The sequence below is a fragment of the Hyla sarda genome, chromosome 1 (assembly GCF_029499605.1).
Source record: "Hyla sarda isolate aHylSar1 chromosome 1, aHylSar1.hap1, whole genome shotgun sequence".
Lineage (NCBI taxonomy): Eukaryota > Metazoa > Chordata > Amphibia > Anura > Hylidae > Hyla > Hyla sarda.
The window spans coordinates 183,576,037-183,603,792 of record NC_079189.1 but is presented as its reverse complement, the minus strand read 5'-3'; the positions used below and the strand labels follow the sequence as shown (position 1 = coordinate 183,603,792).

The 27,756-nt window shown below is 39.3% G+C and overlaps 1 protein-coding gene across 3 annotated transcripts in view; it reads left to right on the top strand.

Annotated features, from left to right (window-relative positions):
* Positions 1–27,756, top strand: part of LOC130361904 (bifunctional heparan sulfate N-deacetylase/N-sulfotransferase 4-like) — a 428,712-nt gene that overhangs the window by 154,004 nt on the left and 246,952 nt on the right. For all 3 annotated transcript variants that reach the window (XR_008891199.1, XM_056565565.1, XM_056565577.1), the window contains exon 3: positions 16,476–16,563. Coding sequence is in view for 2 of the 3 variants with exons in the window: in XM_056565565.1 (XP_056421540.1) it covers positions 16,476–16,563 (88 nt within the window). In the remaining variant the exon portion in view is untranslated. The remainder of the gene's footprint in view (positions 1–16,475; positions 16,564–27,756) is intronic.

Sequence of the window (27,756 nt, the reverse complement as noted above, 5' to 3'; positions counted from 1 at the left end):
CACTGGCTTACAGTCACATGTCTCAGCACCTCTAGAGAATGCAGCCTGTTATTTATTAGTAAAAAGTGCAGTAAGTATAAGGCCTGTAAGGCATTTGTGAGAATACCAAGGAATTGTGCAGTGTTTAGAGCCAATTCAGTGCTACAGTGTAAATTAGAGATGAACTAATCAAATAGGAAGAATCTGAATTTGTTCCAAATTTCATGAAAAATGTGATTCTCACCGAATCCAAATTTACACTCGATTCGAAGTAACAAATTTATTCATTCACTCCATTTTGTTATTACTCTAAGGCTAAGATTCCACTGAATTTTTGCAGTAAAAAATTGTATTTAATGGAATTTTTATTTTCTATAACAAAATTTTAATACATTTTTTAACAGGGACCAATTTATGTGGGTGGCAGGGACCTAAAAATGCAGCTGCCAATAATAAAAATGTAGAAAGGGGCCATTTAAATGTAAAAATAATATATATTTTAGAATTCATTTTGTTAAACTTATAATTAAAAATGTATTTTAATAATGTGTTTAATAAAGTGTATGTGTGTGTTTTAACTTTTTTAACTTTTGTTTTCTTTATGTTTTAAATTTTTAGGTAGTACTACTACTCCCAGCATGGAACAGACTGTTCCATAATGAGAGTAGTAGTACCTGTACTAATAGACAGATCACCCCGGTGTCTGACACCCGTTGCAATCCTCCTATATAATGTATATAATGAATAAATGTGGGCGGCCGGTCCGATCTTCTGCACGATCCTGCACTAAAGTTCTTCACATCACATATTCATATTTCTTGCAGAGAGCTATGATTGGTCAAATTGTTCCAGCCAATCACAACTCTCTACGGGAAATATGAGTAATAGGTATATATATATATATATATATATATATATATATATATATATATATATACAGCAGTGCAGGGGACCAGAGAAGAGCGTCCATGCCCCGCATTTATAAATTAAACAGGACGATTGCAGTGGGTGTCAGGAGTGACACCTGCTGTGATCTTTCCTTTACTGCAGGTACTACTGCTTCCAACGTGGAGCACACTCAGCACTATGCTGGGAGCTGTAGTACTTGCATTAATAGACCATTTCTGACACCTGTTACGATCTGTCTATTAATGCAGGCACTACAGCTCCCAGCATGGAGCTGAGTCTGCTCCATGTGGGGAGCAGTAGTACCTGCAGCTAAAGTACAACTGTCACGGATTTTTACCCCCATAAACTAGCCCCAGGATGACAAAGTTGTTAGAAATGACAGCTCAAGTATACCTTTTCCTGCTTTCTAGCAGCTTTAATCAGGCTAAAAAATGCTTTTGATGAAAGTCAGCAACAGTCGGATATCCCAGGTATGTCAGCGCTGGTACCGCTGTGTGATTGACACACAGGTCCCAGCGCATAGGCCCCTTATTCTTCTTATAAGTGCATGATGCATAAACAGTGCCCATTCTCCTATGCCCAGCAGTGATGTGATGAGGATGGCCACAGCAAGCGTTCGGTCGCTAAGGCCCTATGTGTGGTGTAATGCAGTATGTCTTCCTATAATGCACAGCGGTGATGTGATGTGCGTGGCCAGCACATTCCGCTACTGCATTATGCTTTTTAGGTAAAATTTTTTGGGTAAAAATGACACATTATATTTATTCTCTAGGTCCATACGGTTAAAATGATACCCTACTTGTATAGGCTTGATTTTGTATTACTTCAGAAAAAAATCATAACTACATGCAGGAAAATGAATACATTTAAAATTGTCATCTTCGACCCCTATAACTTTTTTATTTTTCCGTGTTCAGGGCGCTGTGAGGGTTCATTTTTTTGCACCGTGATCTGAAGGTTTTGTCGGTATGATTTTTGCATTGATCTGACTTTTTGATCGCTTTTTATTCATCTTTTCATGATATAAAAAGTGACCAAAAATAGGCTATTTTGGAATTTTGCATATTTTTGCTCGTACGCCATTGACCGTGTGGTTTAATTAGCAGCATATTTTTTTAATTTGGACATTTCCGCACGCGGTGATACCACATATGTTTATTTTTGTTTTTATTTACACTGTTTTTTTCATTATTGGAAATTCCGGGTGATTCAAGTGTTTTCGGCGATTGATTGCTCAAGCCTGGATCTCAGGCTTGAAGCATTCAATCGGCGATCGGACTGCAGGAAGGAAGGTAAGAGACCTTCCCCCTCAGTTACAGCTGTTTGGGATGCCGCAATTTCACCGCGGCGATCCCGAACAGCTCCCTGAGCTAACTGGCACTTTTTACTTTCACTTTTAGCCGCGTGGCTCAGCTTTGAGCGCGCGGCTAAAGGGTTAATAGCACGCGGCACCGCGATCAGTGCCGCACGCTATTAGCGGCGGGTCCCGGCTTCACTACGACGCCATGGGACCCCGCGTTATATCACGGGAGCGGGACCAAGGACGTACTTATACGTCCTTGGTCCTTAAGAGGTTAAAGGCCTATTTAAAAGGACACTTAGTCCCTTCACCTTTGAAAAACTTTTAGCTGCTAAGCTGGAAAAATTAACTATGAGGTGGGAACCTGAAATTGTGCACAGCATAAAATCACAGTGTAGATTTTTTTATGCTATGGTACATCATTGTGTATAATATATGAGCAGCAATATAAAATGGATTCATGTGTGTTTTGGATCAGCAACAGTGGTAGAAGGAGGTTAGAAGCCATAATAACAGAGATGGACCATATTACATATTTCCTATGTCCTCCCGTAGCAGATTAACACTTAACAAGCATCCGTCTTATCCTAGCAGATCAAACCTTTAAATGTGCAGATTGTAGTTACACAGCCATGGCTTTCTCAGACTTTTTCTCTTTTTCCTCATCTAGCTGTTACTAGAGACAGATTCCCTCTGACAACAGGCCATAGGCAGCAGATAGCAGAGAAGGGAGACACTTAGAACTCTATGTTAAAGAGGTACTCCGTTGGAAAACATTTTTTTTTAATCAACTGGTGCCAGAAAGTTAAACAGATTTGTAAATTACTTCCATTAAAAAATCTTTACCCTTCCAGTTCTTTTTGTTCTGTTCAGTTCTGTATGCTACAGAGGAAATTCTATTATTTTTACATTTCTTTTTTGTCTTGTCCACAGTGTTCTCTGCTGACACCTGATGCCTGTATTGGGAACTGTCCAGAGCAGGAGAAAATCCCCACAGTTCCTGACATGGACAGAGGTGTCAGCAGAGAGCACTGTGGACAAGACAAACAATAAATTCAAAAAGAAAATAATTTCCTCTGTAGCATACAGCTGCTAAAAAGAATAATTAAAAAATCTGTTTAACTTTCTGGCCTCAGTACCCCTTTAAAAATCACATAGGCTATTCAAATGAGGGAAGTTGCTTGAGAAGACAGTTACCATTTAAACACCAATGTCATTTCAACAGACTCTGCAAAAATCAAAAGCACAAGCAAATATAGAAAACATATTTTACTTATGCAGCATATCTTATTAGAAAAAAAGCCTATTTGTTATGCTTTTTTCTGAGAATTTCCACTATTATCTAAAGGAAGAAATGGGCCAAGAGATTGACCCTCAAAAAACGAGTGTGCTGTAGGCCCTTAACCGGTGTGCAAATAAAATGTTCGCGGACCAACTTGGTTAAAATAAAAAACTAGAATTTATTGCTGAATACATAAACAATGCGAGTTAAGAAGCCTCCGCTTCTCTTGCTCAGGTCCATTCATGTGCATCCTGAATGCACCAGTGCATACATATACTTCCTGACTGGAAAACATATCTATTTTTTTTAAATCAACTGGTGCCATAAAGATAAACAGATCTGTAAATTATATTCTATTTAAAAATCTTAATCCTTCCAGTACTTATCAGCTGCTGTATACTACAGAGGAAGTTCTTTTCTTTTTGAATAGCAAACCTCTCCTGCTCTGGACAATTCCTGACATGGACAGAGGTGTCAGAAGAGAGCACTGTGGTCAGACAGAGAAGAAATTCAAAAAGAAAAGAACTTCCTCTGTAGCACACAGCAGCTAATATGTACTGGAAGGGTTAACATTTTTAACTAGACATAATTTACAAACCTGTTTATCTTTCTGGCACCAGTTGATTTAAAAAAAAAAAAACATTTTTCCACTGGAATACCCCTTTAAGCACTGCAATGACAGTGTCCCTAACCAATCGGTGCCCCTACCAGCAGATTGCTGGTTATGCAATGTAGTAGCACATCATTATTCAGTGTTTGCAATCTAATGATTACATGTAAAAGTCCCCTTTGGGGACTTAAAAAGTGTAAGTTTAAGTGTAAGTAATAATAAAAAAAAGTTTATTAAAATACAAATGTGTCCCTCCTCTAATAAAAATTAAAATCACCCCTTTTTCAAATGAAAACATGGGTATTGTTTTAATTGTATTGATTCACAGAGTAAATAAAACATATCATTTTTACCATGAAGTATACTCTGCAAAAATATAAATCCCCCAAAAGTTACAAAATTATGGTTTCAAGTTCCCCACAAATAATATTTTTTTGGTTGCGTTGTAAATTGTATAGTAAAATGAAAGGTGTAATTACAAAGTACAATTGGCAATGAAAACAACAAGCCCTAATATGCCTCTGGTAATGAAAGAGTTATGTTTCTAAAAAGGTGAGGATGAAAAAACTAAAATGCAAAAAAGGATTTTGGCTCAAAAATGGGTGGTATGCTTAAGGTGTCAACCAATTTAAAGACATGATAAATGTGTATACATCTGTAGGATGGACCAATTAAACAGTGAGAGACTTGCTCTGACAAACTGCTCTACTGTGGACATTTCCTGACATGGACAACAGTGTCAGCAGAGAGTATTGTGGTCAGACAGAAAAGAAAATCTTAACTTCCTCTGTAGTATACAGTGGCTGATACCTACTGGAAGGATTAAGATGTTTTAATAGAAATAATTTACAAATTTGTTAAACTTTCTGGAGCCAGTTGATATGAAAAATATTTTTTTCACCGGAGTACCCCTTTAAGTGAACTGACAGAAACCCAAGGGATCTGCAATGAGCAATTAGAACACTTTGTCAGAGCAAATCTCTCACTGCTATTACTCAGCAGGTTTCTATAGTAATGATCGACTCTTCTCTGTAAATAAAAGTAACTGAACACACTATATCCTAACTTACATGCACCACTTAGTGAAGACTGTTTAGAAGCCAATGGAACACTGAACACTAATAAACAGCTTATATTATATTCATTCAATTTCAAATTCTTAACACCTAAGGGCTCCTATTCATTTCTAATATGCAATTCAACTTTGACACATATCCAAATCTTTTACTTAATCGGTAAATTAAAGGGCCAGTACAGTAGAGTAATGATGGTTACAAAATACGTTTTGCTGGAAACAATCTGTGATTGGTGAAAGGTGTAACCCTGCAGGTCTTGGAGAGAACATAGATTTCAAATAGTCTAGTTTAGTACTGAAAAGAGACATTTTGTGACAGGCGCGACATAACTCTGCGCTCCTGAAGTGTTAGTAACCTGCTCACTTTCCTAACCCAGAGTTCATCTGACCTTTAATTAAAAGGAAGATTTGTTGTCCTTAGTTCTGAAGACAGCAAATAATGAACTCATTAAAATGAGGATAGTGTTTGGCCCTAGAGCAGCAAGTGCTGAAGTCTCATTAGCAGCTAACAATTTGGAGCATGGCACATAAATAAAACTAATATGGCACGGCAAAATGTCTTGGCACATTCAATTTGAGACGAATCGAATATGTATTGTCAGTGATAGCTTAGGCATGAAGTTTTAATGCACTTAATAAAGAAAAGTAAATTACTTTCTATTAGACATGAAATGCGTGCAGAGAAATAGCCCTAAAAAGTATAGAATGCAAATGAAGGCTTCTGCCATAATTAGCCACAACATTGTTACGAAAGATCAATCCAATGAAATGGATTCACCAATTAAGAGACATACAGACAAGCCATCTTGACCCACAAACAAGTGAGGACATGGATTAATATGCAGCATTTACACATTAGATAAAATGACATCTTCAACATGACATGTTAAAACCCTTAAGTGACAGAGCAAAGGGTAAGTTAATGAAATATTAAAGCCAACTTTTACTGAACCATCACAAGCAATTAGCTTTAAGTGTTTTATTCAGATGTAGAATCGAAATATTAAGTAATGAAATGATTCAGTAACTGCATTCATTAAAGTGTTAGTGAGGTGTTCCATACTTCCACATTTTGGATGCATTCTAATTAATAAAATATTTTAAGTATGTTTTAGCCTACTTGTCAGACCCCCTTAACAAGCTAAGGTTTCTGAACATCCCTAATCTCAGCAACCTAAGTGTATCTAATACCCATTAACATGTCATCAAATCCAGCAATGTGCCCAGTTGTTTCCCCTCTGCAGAAGCATAGCCATGAAAGCAGTTCCTTAGAGTAATGATTTTCACATTACTCCATGCATTTATTAAAACAAATGGTAGGCCAATACTTTCCATCAAAATGAAAATGTTATCAGTCTTTATATATTTTTGTAATTCAGGATGAAAACAAAGTTCTGTCGGCATACGATATTAAAAAGTGCGAAAGTACAAAACCTTATATTTCAAGCATTATTTAGCCTAGATTTAAGTGGAGTTGTTCTTAAAGGAACCCTGCAGTTATGACCTAATTTTACATGAATGAAACCCCGCTAGCAGTAAAGATGAGACCTTGACAAGTTTGCACTGGAAATGAGCACATCCGTTGAAAATAGGAACATCTAAGCATGCATGTAAGTATGAGCTTCAATGCCATGGTGCGCACCAGAAGTGTAATTAACATGTAAGACTTTTTTATATCCTGAAAAAGTGAAAACTATACTGTAATAACAAGAAACATAATATATGTACAATATAACATAAAAGCACATACCAAACCTACATAAGAAACAAAATTTCACTTCATGGTCATGACATTACATCATGTTGGGCCTATGTTGGGCCTTAACCCCTTAAGGACGCAGGACGTAAATGTACGTCCTGGTGAGGTGGTACTTAACGCACCAGGACGTACATTTACGTCCTAAGCATAACCGCGGGCATCGGAGCGATGCCCGTGTCATGCGCGGCTGATCCCGGCTGCTGATCGCAGCCAGGGACCCGCCTGCAATGGCCGACGCCCGCGATCTCGCGGGCGTCCGCCATTAACCCCTCAGGTGCCGGGATCAATACAGATCCCGGCATCTGCGGCAGTTCGCGATTTAAATGAACGATCGGATCGCCCGCAGCGCTGCTGCGGGGATCCGATCATTCATAATGCCGCATGGAGGTCCCCTCTCCTTCCTCCGTGCGGCTCCCGGCGTCTCCTGCTCTGGTCTGTGATCGAGCAGACCAGAGCAGGAGATGACCGATAATACTGATCTGTTCTATGTCCTATGCATAGAACAGATCAGTATTAGCAATCATGGTATTGCTATGAATAGTCCCCTATGGGGACTATTCAAGTGTAAAAAAAATGTAAAAAAATGTAAAAGTAAAAGTAAAAAAAAAGTGAAAAATCCCCTCCCCCAATTAAAAAGTAAAACGTCCGTTTTTTCCTATTTTACCCCCAAAAAGCGTAAAAGACATTTTTGATAGACATATTTGATATCGCCGCGTGCGTAAATGTCCAAACTATTAAAATAAAATGTTAATGATCCCGTACGGTGAACGGCGTGAACGAAAAAAAATAAAAAAAGTCCAAAATTCCTACTTTTTTCATACATTTTATTAAAAAAAAATTATAAAAAATGTATTAAAAGTTTTTTATATACAAATGTGGTATCAAAAAAAAGTACAGATCATGGCTCAAAAAATGAGCCCCCATACCGCCGCTAATACGGAAAAATAAAAAAGTTAGAGGTCATCAAAATAAAGGGATTATAAACATACTAATTTGGTTAAAAAGTTTGTGATTTTTTTTAAGCGCAACAATAATATAAAAGTATATAATTATGGGTATCATTTTAATCGTATTGACCCTCAGAATAAAGAACACATGTCATTTTTACCATAAATTGTACGTCGTGAAAACAAAACCTTCCAAAATTAGCAAAATTGCGTTTTTCGTTTTAATTTCCCCACAAAAATAGTATTTTTTGGTTGCGCCATACATTTTATGATATAATGAGTGATGTCATTACAAAGGACAACTGGTCGCACAAAAAACAAGCCCTCATACTAGTCTGTGGATGAAAATATAAAAGAGTTATGATTTTTAGAAGGCGAGGAGGAAAAAATGAAAACGTAAAAATTAAATTGTCTGAGTCCTTAAGGCCAAAATGGGCTGAGTCCTTAAGGGGTTAAGGACTAAACTCTTTTTTTTTGTATCCCAAGAGCCATAATTGTTGTGGTTTTTCTATCCACATGGCTGTAGAAGCCATATTTAATTTAATTTAGGTTTATTATAACCTGTTTTATGCCAAATGAATTGTATTTTTTAAAGGTACAATCTTGGGGTACACATAAGTAAATAATTATCTCTAGGTTAATATCTCTTTGCATACCGCTGTTGTGACTTAAGCATCAAAATTAGGGATTAGTGAATCGAATCTGATGAATCTGAATTTGTTACGAACTTCAGGAAATCTTTGATTCGTAATGAATATGAATATCGCCGTGATTCGATTGCGCAAATCGCTTAATTAAACTCCTTTAAGTGCGATCCAGGCTCCAGGGCATCTAAAATGGCAGATCCACATGTGAGGACATGGGGCAAGGAATCCTGGGAAGGCAGGAACAAGAGCCGGTGGGATGACCCTGAATCACATGCAGCATGCAGCCTATCAGCAGCCAGCCACCCCTGTGATGTCACAGCCCTATTTAATCGGCAACCATCTTGCAGCCAGTCACATCAATATTAAATTACAGAGAGAGAGAGGGACAGACAGCAGTGTGTGTTGCACAGAAAAGCTTTTTTACAGCAGCAATTCACCTCAAGCCCAAATCCAGCCTAGAAGCACTGATAGGGAAGGGAGTGAAATTGAGAGAGTGCAATTTTGGGGGTAGTACACAGCGACTGTGTGCTGCAGCACTGGTGTGCACAACAACTGAAAAGCGAATAGTAGCCAGCCAGTTAATATGAGCAGAGCACTAAAAGCATATCGTCCTCTATTAAGTGTGACCAGTACATACATCTAAGTTGTGTACCATTTTGTTCCTGATAAAGTCTTAAGGGCCTAGATACTGTGAAAGGCCAGGCAAAAGTACACACCTGGTGTTGTAGAAAAATACCATGTTAAGCGTACTGGAGCGCATTGTCCTCCCCTCTTAAGTGCATGCCACATACGTACATCTAAGTGGTGTACCATTTTGTTAGTGGCTGAATGACACTATATGGTCTCTTCATGCTGCCGCCAATCCCTGGCTGTGTCATTCAGCCACTAAATTGTCTCATGCAGCCGCCAACTCGAGGCTGTGTCATTCAGCCACTATATGGTCTCCTCATGTTGCCGCCAACTCTAGGCTGTGTTATTCAGCCACTATATGGTCTCCTCATGCTGCAGCCAATTCATGACTGTGTCATTCAGCCACTATATGGTCTCCTCATGCTGCCACCAACTCCAAGCTGTGTCATTATGCCACAATATGGTCTTTTTTTGCTTCCGTCAACTCCAGGCGGTGTCATTCAGCCACTATATGGTCTCCTCATGCTGCCGCCAACTCCAGGCTTTGTCATTCAGCCACAATATGGTCTCCTCATGCTTCCTCAATGCTAGGCTGTGTCCAATAGCCACTATATTGTCTCCTCATGCTGCCACCAACTTCAGGCTGTGTCATTCAGCCACTATATAGTCTCCTAATGCTGCCAACACCTCCAGGCTGTGTCATTCAGCCACAATATGGTCTCCTCATGCTGCCACCAACTCTAGGCTGTGTCATTCAGCCACTATATGGTCTCCTCATGCTGCCACTAACTTCAGGCTGTGTCATTCAGCTACAATGTGGTCTCCTCATGCTGCCACCAACTCTAGGCTGTGTTATTCAGCCATTATATGGTCTCCTCATGCTGCCGCCATTTCCAGGCTGTGTCATTCAGTCACTATATGGTCTCCTCATGCTGCCGCCAACTCCAGGCTGTGTCATTCAGGCACTATATGGTCTGCTCTTGCAGCTGCCACCTCCACGCTGTGTCATTCAGGCACTATATGGTCTTCTCATGCTGCTTCCCCCTCCACACTGTCATTCAGCTACTTTATAGTCTCCTTATACTGATGCCACCTCCAGGCTCTGTCATTGTGCTGCTCTGCGACAGTGATTCTAATAGCGAGACCTCTAATCTGCATGTCATACTGAATAACATTATTATTCCACTAACCCAGCACACTCTCTATGCGTGTTACAGCAAGGCAAAGTGTTCTGCACCCCTATTGAGGCTCTCTGTGGGCCAGAAATAGCTGTTTTTAATACAGATTTGCCGCAAATAAATTTGGACAGAACAAAGTTTTTTCGGAAAATTCAGCGAATTGTCCGAATTGATTTTTTCAAAAAATCCGCTCATCTCTAATCAAAATGGTTAAATGGCCAGGAATGGAGTTAGCTTTCATCCTGGCTATTGCAGCAGGTTGTCAACTCGTGAGCATGTGCAACCCTTGCACCATAACTTTACAAAATATTGTGAGTTGTTTTTTTTTTTGGTTAAATAAACAAACACCTTGTTTAGCAGCAAGGAATGCCGGATACCAAATGTGCCTTTATAAAGAAAAATCAGGGGTCAAGTCCTGGGAAAAAAAAGTGTGGGAACTTATCCAAGATTTCTACTCAAGGGCTGGTCCTGCAGGACTACTGTTAATGGGAACAGTGTTCCTGCTGTGGAAAAAAGTGCAGAAACTCAGTTCCCACGTATTCCTGCAGTACTTGAGCCCTGCATATAATCATGCATTACAGAGAGAAGTAAAAATACATATACTGTACATATGTGCCCTACAAGTGACAAAACAAGAATTATGCGCATCTACTGTATACAAGTAAGGTAAAAAAAGCTTCAAGAAACAGTCCCCAAAAAAAGAAAAACTAACCCCACATGAGCTTCACACATCAATGTTTTAACCTGTATGAGTTATAATAGTATTAATATCAAGTATAGCAAATATGTATATTAGTATAGTTAGCGTTCCATAACACTTTTTCTGTTGTTCCTGTTCTTTTAATTATTTATGTGTTACACTAATCTATTTTATAGAAATTCTAAGTTCAATTACTAAATTGTTTTGTAACAAATGTATTATTTCATATTTTAGCCCTTTGAATATTTAACCCCTTAAGGACCAGGCCCATTTTGGCCTTAAGGACCAGACCAATTTTATTTTTTCATTTTAGTTTTTTCCTCCTCACTTTCTAAAAATCATAACTCTGTTATATTTCCATCCAAAGACCCATATGAGGGCTTGGTTTTTGCGTCACCAATTGTACTTTGTAATTACATCACTTATTTTACCATAAAATGTACGACACAACCAAACAAATATTATTTATGTGGGAAAATTTAAAAGAAAACCGCAATTTAGCAAATTTTGGTAGGTTTTGTTTTCACGCTGTACACTTTCTGGTAAAAATGACATGTTTTCGTTATTCTGTGGATTAATACGATTAAAATGATACCCATGATTATATGCTTTTCTATAATTGTACGCTTGAAAAAAATCTTAAATCATTTTAACAAAATTAGTATGTTTGAAATTGCCCTATTTTGATCACCTATGACTTTTTCATTTTTCCTTATATGGGGTGATATGAGAGCTAACTTTTTGCACCATGATCTGTAGTTTTTATCAGCACCACATTTGCTTAGGTTTTACTTTTTATTAATTGTTATGATTTTTTTGGGGAATAAAATGTGACAAAAAAGCAGCAATTTTGGACTTTTAAAATTTTTTTACATTTACGCCGTTCATCGTACGGGATAATTAACAATATATTTTAATAGTTCAGACTTTTACACATGTGGCGATACCAAATATGTGTATTCATTATTTTTTTAATGCTTTTTGGGGGGTAAAATGGGAAAAACGGACGTTTAACTTTTTTTATTGGGGGAGGGGATTTTTATTTTAAATTTTTTTACTTATTTTTTCATTTTTTATATCCCCATAGGGGACTATTCATAGCAATCAGTTGAATGCTAATACTGTTCAGTGCTATGTATAGGACATAGCACTGCTCAGTATTATCGGTGATCTTCTGCTCTAGTCTGCTTGATCTCAGACCAGAGCAGAAGACCCCAGGAGACGGCCAGAGCCAGGTGAGGGAACCTTTGGCCGCCATGCTGGATGATCGGATCGCCGCGGCAGCGCTGCGGGCGATCCAATCATCCATTCAAAGAACCGCACTGCCGCAGATGCCGTGATCTGTATTGATCATGGCATCTGAGGGGTTAATGGCGGACATCCACGCGTTCGTGGATGTACGCCTTTACCAGCGGGTCCCTGGCTGCTGATAGCAGCCGGGAACTGCCGGGCATGACGCGAGCACCGCGTAAATGTATGTCATGGTGCGCTAAGTACCACATCACCATGACGTACATTTACATCCATTGTCGTTAAGGGGTTAAAGAGTGAATTTACTTCTCCAAGTGGTGGTATATTTTCATGTTTGCACATTAGGGACTCATGTTATGAGTGGGCATAAATAGATATGGTGCATTTGCATCCACAACTAGATGTCTGAGGGGGCCCAAAAGCCCAATTTGGCCCAAAAGCCCAATAGTTTTGTATGTTGGTCTCTACAGAAGGTTTGCCTAAACAGAATTATGAGTAGGCTTACGTTATTACTGCACATATAGATCAATAAGGGTCCACCTGGGCTTACATAGATAAAATCTTGTTTAGAATGACCAACCCAAATTGCAGTGAAAATTATGATTGTAGGAATATGAAAATCTATAACAGAAAAATATGGTCTAGATTAGAAGTGGTTGTCTTCTTTGAAGTTTTTAATTGTAACTTAAAGGGCTATTCCAGTCAAAGACATCTTTTCCCCTATCCAAAGGATAGGGGGTAAGATGTCTGATCGTGAGGGGCCCCCCGTTGGGACCCTTTATGATCTCGGGGCAGCACACGCATTCTATGCGGGACTGCTTCTTCAGTCTTAGAAACCTCTTTGTTTCCAGGACTGGAGATGTGACGTGACGTCACGCCCCCCTTGTGACATCACACCACATTCATGTCTATGGGAGGGGGCTTGACGGCCGTAACGTCCCATCCCATAGACATGAATGTAGGGGACATGGTGTGACATCACCTCTCCAGTCATGGAAACACCTAGGTTTGCGAGACTGGAGAGATGGCCCCGCATAGAAGAAAACTGGCTAAAAAATTAAAGCGGTATTCCAGGAAAAAACTTTTATATATATATATATATATATATATATATATATATATATTTACTGGATCCAGAAAGTTAAACAGATTTGTAAATTACTTCTATTAAAAAATCTTAATCCTTTCAATAATTATCAGCTGCTGAAGTTGAGTTTTTGTTTTCTGTCTGGCAACAGTGCTCTCTGCTGACATCTCTTCTTGTCTCTGGAACTGCACAAAGTAGAAGAGGTTTGCTATGGGGATTTGCTTCTAAACTGGGCAGTTCCCGAGACACGTGTCATCAGAGAGCACTTAGACAGAAGAGAACAACTCAAACAACTCAACTTCAGCAGCTCATAAGTACTGAAAGGATTAAGATTTTTTAATAGAAGTAATTTACAAATCTGTTTAACTTTCTGGAGCAAGTTGATATGTAATTTTTTTTTTTTTTCCTGGATAACCTTTAAAGGGGTATTCTGGCAAAAGACATCTTATCCCCTAAAGATGTTCGATCGTGGGGGCCCGCCGCTGGCAGACATCTTATCCTCTATAAAATGTCTTCGGCCTGAATACCACTTTAATTATTTAGTCAGTTTCCTTCTATATATATACCTAAATATCTTTATGTAATATTTATATATATATATATATATATATATATATATATATATATACACATAATGTTTTTACCTTGAAATTTGAAAATTTTAAAAGCTTATGCTCTTTTTAATTTGGAGCTTGTGATTTCAGAGAACTTGACAATTGACAGTATTTTAAATATTTTGTCAATTCCTTCTGTTAGTGACTGAGAGGCAAAACAAAGTAAGATAGAAAAACATCTCTCAAGAGCAAATGACAAAATGTAAAAATTCCTAGGAACGTTCGCAATCTGTATCACTGAGACAACAATAAGTGGTAATCCCAAAAAAACCTTTGATTTTACAGCAAGTATTCTATCATTTACCTATATGGTTTGGGGGAAGAAATGTAATGTATTGATGCTAAAATTGTTCTTTTTCTATTTTCTTTCATCTCCTAAAGACAGGACTATTCTTTAAAAGCAGGAAAAAAAATGTTTTTAAGTGGACATATGTCACATAGGTTAGCTATATCACAAAGTGCACATTGCGTTCAAAGCGTGTTCTGCATCAAGTAGTAGGGCAGCTTTTTTTAAGCTTTTGTTCTTTTATCTACATGTCGTGGTTTCTTGCATAATGGAAGCTTTGCAAAATATAACGCTAATACGTTACAGTATGAAGAGAAATGTACAGCATTGAATCTAATAGACCAAATTACATGTACGTGACTATTTCAACAACGTAAGTTTTGTTTATAATGATATTCTCTGAAGATTAGCAACTGTGTCATGGCTTCTGTTTATAACAGAGACTATGATGCAGTAACAGGCCCCTAATGAATCCCATTGACCTATAAAAGGTTTGTTGGATTCTTTCATAGTTTCTGTTCTTCTGGGGAAAAGTAGATCTGCAGTCTTATTCTTCATGTGAAAGCGCTAATTGATTCTCTGCACAAAGCCTTTTACAGAAGTGTGAATAAAGCCTAACTTTGTTCATTACATACCTGGCTGCATAGCTAACCATGTATAGAATGCCTACTTGAATTTTAAATGTCTTACAATTTAGAAAGAAATCACAGAAAAATCACATATTTAGGGCAAAATATCTAGTAATATCTCACGTTTATCATATGTATATATTTTATTATTATAGTATATATTTTTTTATTATGTGGTCTGGCTTTGTGATGCTGGGGCAGCCTGTGGTGCTAGTGCTTTGAGGGGTGCACCTAAAAGATACTGGGCAGCCCGCCTGATCAAATAGTATGGGCAACTCTAAAGGTTGTAAGCCATCATGGTGCTCTACATGTTATATTTACTGACACCCTGTGTATGCCTTATCTGTGCGCACCTGTAATACTAAGCAGCTACCCTCCTTATAAATAGTAGGCTTGTAAATGTTTTTTCATCAGAATTTTGCACCTGTGCTATTGTGGCTGATCTTCATAACAGTAGAAATAGGTGCCTAACCTGCCCTTGTACCAGTAACCAGTAAGTTTGGCCTATTTTCTGTGTTTTTGTGTCTTACCATTCACACATGATTTATTTATTTATTTATTGCCATTGCTGCGGTATTGCTATAAGAAGATAAATTATCAAGTCAAACGTACCTGCATCTTCCTATGATCTGCAACTGGCATACTACAAAAATGTATGTAGACCCTGCTTTAGGGTAAAGTTAAAAATGAGAATAGGGGACACCAGTGAAAACATTTTATATACAGATGAAGTCAGTATCTTCTTGATCGCAGAAGGTTTAAAGGGGTACTCCGCCCCTAGACATCTTATCCCCTATCCAAAGGATAGGGGATAAGATGTCAGATCGCCGCAGTCCCGCTGCTGGCGACCCCCGGGATTGCCGCTGCAGCACCGCGCTATCATTACTGCACAGAGCGAGTTCGCTCTGTGTGTAATGACTGGCAATACAGGGGACGGAGCAGCGTGACGTCATGGCTCCGCCCCTCGTGACATCACGGTCCACCCCCTTAATGAAAGTCTATGGCAGGGGCGTGACGACCGCCACACCCCCTCCCATAGACTCGTATTGAGTAGGCGGGTCATGATGTCACAAGAGGCGGAGCCTTGACATAACAATGCTCCGCCCCCTGTATTGCGTGTCAGTACGTGCAGAGCGAACTCGCTCTGTGCAGTAATGACAGCAGGGTGCCGCAGCGGCAATCCCGGGGGTCGCCAGCAGCGGGAATGCGGCGATCTGACATCTTATCCCCTATCCTTTAGATAGGGGATAAGATGTCTAGGGGCGGAGTACCTCTTTAAGATATTTTACTACACTCCTGAAGTTGAGTTAAGGCATCCAAACATGTTTCACAAAGCTAAGTTCACCATTACTTTTCAAATACTGGCCCTATCTTTATCCCTGGTGCATTAGGATATTCTAACACAAGATACTGCTGTATTGGGTTAAAGCACCCAAGATACCTATGGCTATATCTGTACATCTGGACAACAGAAACTAAAGATATGTCAGAACGTAAATAGCCAAATTAAAATGATTGTGACTTTACAAAGTAATACTTGTGTTGTCATATAATACTTCATTCAATCATTATTCTTTTATTTTTCATTCTAGGCACTACTAGACACGCAAAAATTACTGCGCACTCAGGTTGCAAATTTCACCTTCAATCTTGGATTTTCAGGGAAGTTTTTTCACACAGGTAAGTAAATATTGCCAACTAACATTAAGAGGGGGGGGGATTTATAATATGAAAACTGGCAAAAAAAATGATCAAAAAGCTGCATAATTTTCTTGCACAAATATTATGTAACTTTTTGATCGTCTCCACCACGCTGGCGGAGTGGGTGCATTACTAATAGTAAATCTGTGTCATTTATTACTTTCCAGAGTTAATTATAATTGAAAAACATGATATTTTATTAAGCAGTCCTCCTACAAGGTCATTAATAAATATATTAACCCCTTAAGGACCAAGCCCATTATGATTTTAAGGACCAGAGCATTTTTTGCACCACCGAACACTGTCACTTTAAGCATTAATAACTCTGGGATGCTTTTACTTATGAGAGTGTTTTTTCTCGACATATTCTACTTTAACATAGTGGTAAATTTTTGTCGATACTTGCATCATTTCTTGGTGAAAGATTCCAAGATTTCATGAAAAATTTGAAATTTTTTCATTTTTCGAACTTTAAAGCTCTCTGCTTATAAGGAAAATAGACATTCCAAATAAATTATATATTGATTCACATATACAATATTTCTACTTTATGTATTAATCATAAAGTTTACATGTTTTTACTTTTGGAAGACATCAGAGGGCTTCAAAGTTCAGCAGCAATTTTCCAATTTCTCACAAAATTTTCAAAATGACCAGGAATGTTTCAAGGACCAGTCCAGTTTTGAAGTGGATTTGAGGGGCCTTCATATCAGAAATATCTGCACCTGTCAAAGTATTCAAAATGACATTTAGAAAGTGTATTACCCCTTTACGTGTTTCACAGGAATAGCAGCAAAGTGAAGGAGAAAATCCAAAATCTTCATTTTTTACATTCACACATTCTTGTAGAGGTAAAATGATAGAAATCCACCCAAAATTTGTAACCCAATTTCTCTCGAGTAAGGAAATACCTCATATGCGGATTTAAAGTGCTCTGTGGGTGCACTAGAGGGCTCAGAAGGGAAGGAGCGACAATGGGATTTTGGAGAGTGGATTTTGCTGAAATGTTTTTTGGGTGGCATGTTGCATTTAGAAAGCCCCTATGGTGCCAGAACAGCAAAGAAAACCCAACATAGCATACTATTTTGGAAACTACATCCCTCAAGGCATTTACCATTTTTATAAGAGGTAATAGGAGAATTTCCCCCCAAAATATGCAATTCCGTTTCTTCTGAGTATGGAAATACCCCATGTGTGGATGTAGAGTGCTCTACGGGCACACAACAATGCTCACAAGAGAAGGAGCCACATTTGGCTTTTTGAAAGCAAATTTTTCTGAAATAGTTTTTGGGGGGCATGTTGCATTTAGGAAGCCCCTATGGTGCCAGAACAGCAAAAATCCCCCAACATGGCACAATGTTTGTGAAAAACACCCATCATGGAACGTGGAAATGAAAAATTAGTTTTTTTCACTAAAATGCTGCTGTTACCCCAAATTTTTCATTTTCACAAGGGGTAATAGGAGAAAAAGCTCCCCAAAATTTGTAATACCATTTTTTCTGAGTATGGATATTCAGAAGAGGAGTGCCATTGAACTTTTGGAGAGAGAATTTGTTTGGAATGGAAGAAGGGGGGGGGCATGTGTGCTTACAAAGCCCTCATGGTGCCTGTACAGTGGACCCCCCAATTTTTTACCCCAATTTGGAAATGACACCCCTCACAGAATTTAGTAAGGGGTGCAGTGAGAATTGACACTCCACTGGGGTTTGACAGATCTTTGGAACAGTGGGCTGTGACCAATGACCACTGTTCCATAAATTTGTCGGGCACTTTGTGGGATGTAAATGCTCACTGCACTCCTTATTAAATTTTGTGAGGGATGTAGTTTCCAAAATGGGGTCCACTGTTCTGGCACTATGGGGGCTTTTAAAACACATATGTCCTTCAATTCTAGACACATTCTCTCTCCAAAAGCCCAATGGAGCTCCTTCTCTTCTGAGCATTGTAGTGTGCCTGCAGAGCACTTTACATCCACATATGTGGTATTTCCATACTCAGAAGAAATGGGGGTTAAGAACTTTGCAGGGCTTTTTTCCTATTTTCCCTTATGAAAATGAAAAATGTAGGGCAACACCAGCATTTTGGTGAAAAAAAAGTTTTCTTTAATTTTCACATCCAACTTTAACCAACATTTGTCAAACACCTGTGTGGTGTTAAGGCACACTATACCCCTTGTTATGTCTCATGAGGGGTGTAGTTTCCAAAATGGGGTCACATGTGGGTATATATTTTTTGTGTTTTGTGTCAGAACCACTGTAAAATTAGCCACCCCTGTGCATATAACCAATTTACGCCTCAAATGCACATAGTGAGCCCTGTTGTACATATTCCTGAGCCCTGTTGTGCGGATGCAGAGCATTTTACATCCACATAATGAGTATTTTTTAACTCAGGAGAAATTGCGCTACAAATGGAAAGTATGGGGCAACACCAACATGTTTGTGTGAAAAAGAAACATTTTTTACAATAACATTCTGGTGTGACCCCAACTTTACCTTTTCACAAGGAGTAAAAGAAGAAAAAAACCACGACAATTTATTAGGCAATTTCTCCCGAGTACCGAAATACCCCATATGTGGCCCTAAACTGTTGCCTTGCAATACGACAGAGGCTCCGAATTGAGAGAGTGCCATGCACATTTGAGGCCTGCATTAGGGATTTGCATAGGGACGGACCCGGATGCAAGAATTACACTTGTCTCCGATACCAAAATTACCCTACAGCAGTGTTTCCCAAACAGGGTGCCTCCAGCTGTTGCAAACTTCCAGCATGCCTGGACAGTCAATGCCTGTCCGGCAATATTGGGAGTTGTTTTGCAACAGCTGGAGGGCTCTTTTGTGGAAACAGTGCCACACCAGACGTTTTAATTTTTATTGGTGGGGGGGGGGGGGGGGGGGTAACTGTATAGGGGTATGTGTATATGTAAAGTTTTACCCTTAATTTTGTGTAGTGTAGTGTTTTTAGGGTACATTCACAGGGGCAGGGGGGGGTTTTACAGCGAGTTAGAGCGTCAGGGGAAAATTTGCTACATCTCAAACTTGGGGGGGGGGGGGGGGGTCGTGTTGTTCAAACCTCCAGCTGTTGCAAAACTACAACTCCCAGCATGCACTTAGGCACACTGGTTGCAAAACACAGAGTTTGTTACTTAACTCCAGTATGCCTCCAGCTGTTGCAAAACTACAACTCCAAGCATTTACGGTCTAACAGTGCATGGTGAGAGTTGTAGTTATCAACAGCTGGAGCTCACTGGTTGGGAAACAGTTAGGCAACAAACTCTCAGTGTGCCTTTAGCTGTTGCAAAAGCTACAACTCTCAAGAAGCCAGGGACCCTGATGACTATTGATAGTATTTAGAATATTGGGCAGACGAGATGAGCCAAATGGTTCTTATCTGTTGACACATTCTTTGTTTCTATTGTTAGTTACGGTGACCCAATCTAAATATGTACCATTAAGCGAGTTATCCAGAATAAAAAAAACAGAGCTTATTTCTTTCAAAAACAGCTCTACGTCTGTCCCCAGGTTTTGTGTGATATTACAACTTGGCTCCACTCGTTTCAATGAAACTGAGCTGCAGAACCACACCCAACCTGGAGACAGACTGGGAGTATTTTGGAAAGAAATTAGCTCTGTTTTTTCATTCCTGGATAAACCCCTTTCATAACCACTGAAATGAGGCCAAACATGGGAAAAAAAAAACCCTCTGGGTCACTGATGGATTTGACAATGGAGTGGCATCTAAAGCATTTGGCATGGAGTGGCATCTAAAGCATTGTGTTTTTGCCACTCTTTGCCCCACAAAGCAGTGTGAATTTTAACACAGGTTTTTTTAATAAAATAATGAGCTGCATAAACATACAACTATCTGTGCTATACTATGGGCAAAAAAGACAAATTTTCACTTTTAGACAGTATACACCTGCCCATTTGTGTTTAGTACATACTTCTTGGTTGCATTTTGTTTTGTGTTGTTTTTCCCTTTGCAACCTTTTTATGTGTTCTTTTTCCACATGCAGCATGCTCTAGTCTCTTTGTGGCATTTTACACTCATACAAAAACACTGGGGTGCTTTTTAAAGCCACAGAAACAGTGTATGAAGAATGCCTTAGATCAGATTCAAACAATCACTATCTCCAACCATATATGGACAGAGCAGAAGAAGGAACACCTGGCTGAACCTGCTTGTCTGATATGGTACCATCAGCAGCATCTTTAGACATATGTGCACACATTTATAGCTCTGTTCTTGACTAGTGTTGAGCGGCATAGGCCATATTCGAATTCGCGAATATTCGCGAATATATGGACGAATATTCGTCATATTCGCGAATATTCGCATATTCGTAATATTCTCGTTTTATTTTCGCATATGCGCATATTCGCGTGTGCGAAAATTAACATATACGAAAATTTGCATATACAAAAATAAGTGTAAGCGAAAATTCGCATATGCGAAAATTCGCACACCAGTTTCACACAGTAGTATTAGAGCCTTCTTACACCACATAAGGTGGAAGCAGAGAGGGATGATCACTGTGATGTGTACTGTGAAAAAAAAAAAAACTGAATATTCATAATTACGAATATATAGCGCTATATTCGTGAATATTCGCGAATTCGCGAATATGCGATATTCGCGAATAAAATTCGAATTGCGAATATTCGCGAACAACACTATTCTTGACCACGAATATAAGATCTCCCTTTCCCTACAAGTCTTTGGATACTAAGATATTGGGGCCCCTTTCCTCCATGCAAATGTTGATGCTGGTGCATTGAGTTCCCTTCCCAAAAGATCCCATTGCCCCTTTTTAGATTGGACCCCTTTCCCAACAGAGAGCTTAAAGGGATATTCCGGGAATTTTATTTTTATTTGACTATGCTACAGGGGCTGTAAAGTTAGTGTAGTTCATAATATAGTGTCTGTACCTGTGTGTGACAGTTTTCTCACAATTCTTCTGTGATTTTCACCCCAATATTTATTTTTAACAGCACACAAAATGACTGTTGTCTCGGAATTGTTCCCAACTTGCAATGCGGTCAAGACCTGACTCACTAGTCAGCTGATGACAGGGAGCCTGTCTGCTTCAATTTGTGGAGGGATCAATCTGCAACTAATGCAACAGCTGTAGGCATCCTGATTGAAGACCACAGGTCTGCAGCTCATTTAGTTTCAATGGGTGGGGTGGCTGATGTGTGGGAAGGAGGAAAATGGAATCATGGAATTTGTAGGCAAACAAGAAAACTGAAAACAGGAAATACGTGTTCACAGAAAGCTAGCCAGAGTGTTATAATAATCTCACAACACAGCCATTTAGCCCAAGACAAGTGCAGATCCTTCATAAGCATGTCCATTACTGTCTGCCAGGTATGTACTAAAATCACCTTATGCTGGATAACCCCTTTAACCCATAGTGACCCTATTATGTGCCTTATAAGTGTACCTGTGATACGCAATACCACTTCTACACCATGGGTATAAGCCAAAAAATCTTTAGGGGGCCATTAAACTGCTCGGTTCTGAATGATCCTAAAAGCAGGAGTCTTGCTGGTTGAGCATACAGGGCATACAGGGTCACTCTTTAGGTTAAGAACTCTGTCTATGGGGTACCCTTGAGCCCAAGATCAGTGCCTCTACCCCCTGCCGCTGGTAAGAACCCACTTTTCATACTGTTTGGTATTAGCTTCTTTCACATATTTCAGATGTTTTTTACCATCTTTAGGAAGTGAGTAGATTCCTGTTATGTAGTATTACGTAATTATTAACCCCTTAAAGGGGTATTCTAGGCCAAAACTTTTTTATATATATCATCTGGCTTCAGAAAGTTAAACAGATTTGTAAATTACTTCTATTTAAAAATCTTAATCCTTTCAGTACTTACGAGCTTCTGAATTTAAGGTTGTTCTTTTCTGTCTAAGTTCTCTCTGATGACACCTGTCTCGGGAAATGCCCAGTTTAGAAGAGGTTTGCTATGGGGATTTGCTTCTAAACTGGGCTTTTGCTGAGACAGGTGTAATCAGAGAGGACTTAGACAGAAAAGAACAACCTTAACTTCAGAAGCTCATAAGTACTGAAAGGATTAAGATTTTTTAATAGAAGTAATTTAAAATCTGATTAACTTTCTGGAGCCAGTTGATATATAAAAACCCCTTTAAGGATCGAGCCCATTTTAACCTTAAGGACCCGGCCATTGTTTGCACATCTGACCACTGTCACTTTAAGCATTAATAACTCTGGGATGCTTTTACCTTTCATTCTGATTCTAAGACTGTTTATTCATGAAATATTCTACTTTATGTTAGTGGTAAAATTTAAGCGATATTTGCATCATTTCAAAATTTTGCTTTTTTTTTTTTACTTTGAAGCTCTCTGCTTATAAGGAAAATGGATATTCCAAATAAATTATACATTGATTCACATATATAATATGTATACTTTATGTTGGCATCATAAAGTTGCCATGTTTTTACTTTTGGAAGACATCAAAGGGCTTCAAAGTTCAGCAGCAATTTTCCAATGTTTCACAAAATTTTCTAAATCGAAATTTTTCAGAGACCAGTTCAGTTTTGAAGTGGATTTGAAGGGCCTTCTTATTAGAAATACCCCACAAATGACCCCATTATAAAAACTGCACCCCTCAAAATGACATTCAAAAAGTTTGTTAAACCTTAAGGTGTTTCACAGGAATAGCAGCAAATTGAAGGAGAAAATTCAAAATCTTCATTGTTTACACTGGCATGTTCTTGTAGACCCAGTTTTAGAATTTTTACAAGGGGTAAAAGGAGAGAAATCTTCCTAAAATTTGTAACCCAATTTCATTCGAGTAAGGAAATACCTCATATGTGTATGTCAAGTGTTCGGCGGGCGCACTAGAGGGCTCAGAAGGGAAGGAGCAACAGTGTGATTTTGAAGAGTGAGTTTTTCTGAAATTGTATTTGGGGGGCATGTCACATTTAAGAAGCCCCTATGGTGCCAGAGCAGCAAAAAAACTAAAACATGGCATACTAATTTGGAAACTACACCCCTCAGGGAACGTAACAAGGGGTCAAGTGAGCCTTAACACCCCACAGATGTTTGAAGACTTTTCGTTAAAGTTGGATGTGTAATTTTTTTTTATTTTTTCACTAAAATGTTTCCCCCAAAATTTAATTTTTTTACAAGTGGCAATAGGAGAAAATTCCCTCCAAAATTTGTAACACACATGGCATACTATTTTAGAAACTACACCCCTCAAGGAACGTAAATTTCCGCTAAAGTTGGACGTGAAAATGAAAACTTTGATTTTTTTCACTTAAATGCTGGTGTTATCCCAAATTTTTAATTTTTCACAAGGGGAAATAGAAGAAAAAGCCTCCCAAAATTTGTAACCCCATTATTTATGAGTATATAAATACCCCATATTTGGATGTAAAGTGCTCTGCGGGCAAACTAAAACGCTCAGAAGAGAAGGATGCCATTAAACTTTTGGAGAGAGAATTTTATTGCAATAGAAGTCATGGGCCATGTGAGTTTGAAAAGCCCCTCCGTGGTGCCAGAACAATGGACCCCCCCACATGTGACCCCATTTTGGAAACTACACCCCTCACAGAATTTAATAAGGGGCGCATTGAGCATTTACACCCCACTGGCGTTTGACAGATCTTTGGAACAGTGGGCTGTGCAAATGAAAAATTTTCATTTTCACAGACCACTTTTCCAAAAATCTGTGAGACACCTCTGGGGGTGTAAAGGCTCACTGTACCCCTTATTAAACTCAGTGAGGGGTCTAGTTTCAGAAATAGGGTCACATGTGGGGGGCACTGTTCTGGCACTATGGGGGCTTTGTAAACACACATGGCCTTCAATTTCGTACACATTCTCTCTCCAAAATCCCAATGGCGCGCCTTCTCTTCTGAGCATTGCAGTGCGCCCGCAGAACACTTTACATCCACATATGGGGCATGTTCTTACAATGTGGTTAACAATTTTGGTGGGCTTTTTTCCTATTCTCCCTTATGAAAATAAAAAATTTAGGGTAACACCAGCATTTTAGTGCAAAGGTTTTTTTTTTCATTTTCACATCCAACTTTAACGAAAATTTGTCAAACACCTGTGGGGTGTTAAGGCTCACTATACCCCTTGTTACATTCCGTGAGGGGTGTAGTTTCCAAAATGGGGTTACATGTGGGTATTTATTGATTTGCGTTTATGTCAGAACCACTGTAAAATCAGCAAACCCCGTGCAAATGACCAATTTAGACCTCAAATGTACATAATGCGCTTTCACTCCTGAGCCTTGTTGTGCGCCCGCAGATCCCTTTACACCCACATATGAGGTATTTCCATACTCAGGAGAAATTGCGTTACAATTTTTTTGGGGTATTTTTTTCCTTTTACCGCTTGTGAAAATTAAAAGTATGGGGCAAAACCAGCATGTTAGTGTAATTTCTTTTATTTTTTTACACTAAAATGCTGGTGTAGACCCCATCTTTACGGAAATACCCCATATGTGGCCCTAAACTATTTGCTTGAAATACAACAGGGCTCCAAAGCGAGAGAGCACCATGCGCATTTTAGGCCTATTTTGGGGATTTGCATCCACCACCAAAATACCCTTGTGTTTCCCAAACAGGGTCTCTCCAGCTGTTGCAAAACTCCCAGCATGCCTGGACAGTCAGTGGCTGTCCGGCAATACTGGAGTTGTTGTTTTTCAACAACTGGAGGCTCCGTTTTGGAAACAGTGCCATACAAGACGTTTTTCTTTCCTTTTATTGGGGGGGGGGGGGGGGGGGACTGTGTAGGGGTAGATGTAATTGTTGTGTTTTACTTTTTATTTTTCGTAGTGTAGTGTTATGTTTTTAATTGTATTTAAAAGTATTTAATTGAGAGTATTTTAAGATGTTGTCTGTGATGAATATTCATTCTATGACTAAGCGCATTACTGCGTGAAACGCGTCAGAATTTGTATCATGTTGTTTGGATCCTGTTGATCCTAAATAAAGAGCCAAGAAATTAATCCGAACACACAGTGCTGGACATTTGTTTTTCTGTGTTCTAATTGCCTTGAAGCCGGGGTGGTGCCGGCAGGTTCGAGACACAGGTGTATCAGAGGACAGCTGAATTACTTCAAGTAATTGCCGTACTGTTTTTAGGGTAAATTCACAGGGGCATGTTTACAGTGAGTTTCTCGCTGGGAGTTTGAACTGCGGCGGAAAATTTACCACATCTCAAACTTGCAGCAGAAAACTCGCTGTAAACCCACTCGTGTGAATGTACCCTGTACATTCACATGAGGGGGATGAAAACCTCCAGCTGTTGCAAAAGTACAACTCCCAGCATGCACTGACAGACCATACATGCTGGGAGTTGTAGTTATGCAACAGCTGGAGGCACATTGGTTGCGCAACACTGAGAGTTTGTTACTTAACTCAGTATTTTGCAAACAGTGTGCCTCCAGCTCCCAGCATGCACAGTCTCTCAGTGCATGCTGGGAGTTGTATTTTTTACACAACTGGAGGCACACTGGTTGTGAAACACTGAGTTAGGACACAAACTCTGTTTCACAACCAGCTGTCTCCAGCTGTTGCAAAACTGCAACACTCAGCATGCATTGACAGTCGAAGGGCATGCTGAGAGTTGTAGTTTTGCAACAGCTGGAGGCACACTGCTACAACTCCCAGCATGCCCTTTGGTAGTGTGTGCATGCTGGGAGTTGTAATTATGCAACAGCTGCATGCACACTTTTTCATAGAAAAAATGTGTCTCCAGCTGTTGCATAACTACAACCCCCAGCATGCACAGACTACCAAAAGGCATGCTGGGAGTTGTAGTTGGAACTCCAGCTGTTGCAAAACTACCACTTCCAGCATGCCCTTTTGCTGTGCATTCTGAGAATTGTTGCTAAGCAACAGCAGGAGGTGAACAGGCCTCACCTCCTTCTGTATCCTGCTGTCTGCACCGCCGGGACCACCGCCGCTGCTGCCACCGCTCCTGCCACCAATACCGTCGCCGCTCCTGAGGGGACCCCTGCCGGACCAGAGAAAGGAAGGAGACTTCAGCCGGCCCCGATCTCCACCCCGATAGCCACCCTGATCGCTGCCCAGCAGGACAGTGATTGATAGGTCATTCTGATCGATCAATCACGTGATCGTGAGGTGACACTCATGCCACCTCACTCCTGCTGGGTAAGGGTGAATGGGGCTGTCTCACAGCCTCATTCGCCCTTTTTTTCCAGGTCACCGGGTCACCAGAGACTCGATTGACCCAGAATCGCCGCAAATCGCCGGTCTGAATTGACCGATTTGATTGATTTTGTGGCGATCGCCGACATGGGGGGTCTCAGGACCCCCTGGGCATTTGCACGGGATGCCTGCTGATATATATTCTCAGAAATTACCACGAGCGTACAGTTATGCCCTGGGTCCTTAACCCCTTAAGGACTCAGGGTTTTTCCGTTTTTGCACTTTCGTTTTTTCCTCCTTACCTTTTTAAAATCATAACCCTTTCAATTTTCCACCTAAAAATCCATATTATGGCTTATTTTTTGCGTCACCAATTCTACTTTGCAGTGACATCAGTCATTTTACCCAAAAATTCATGACTAAACGAAAAAAAAAATCATTGTGCGACAAAATCAAAGAAAAAACGCCATTTTGTAACTTTTGGGGGCTTCCATTTTTACGCAGTGCATATTTAGGTAAAAATGACACCTTATCATTATTCTGTAGGTCCATACAGTTAAAATGATGCCCTACTTATATAGGTTTGATTTTGTCGTAGTTCTGGAAAAAATCATAACTAAATGCAGGAAAATTTATACGTTTAAAAATTTCCTCTTCTGACCCCTATAACTTTTTTATTTTTCCACATACAGGGTGGTATGAGGGCTCATTTTTTGCGCCGTGATCTGAAGTTTTTATTGGTATGATTTTTGTTTTGATCGGACTTTTTGATCACTTTTTATTCATTTTTTAATGGTATAAAAAGTGACCAAAGTACGCTTTTTTGGACTTTGGAATTTTTTTGCGCGTACACCATTGACCGTGAGGTTTAATTAATGATATATTTTTATAGTTCGGACATTTACGCACGCGGCGATAACACATATGTTTATTTTTATTTTTATTTACACTGTTTTATTTTTTTATGGGAAAAGGGGGTGATTCAAACTTTTATTAGGGAAGGGGTTAAATG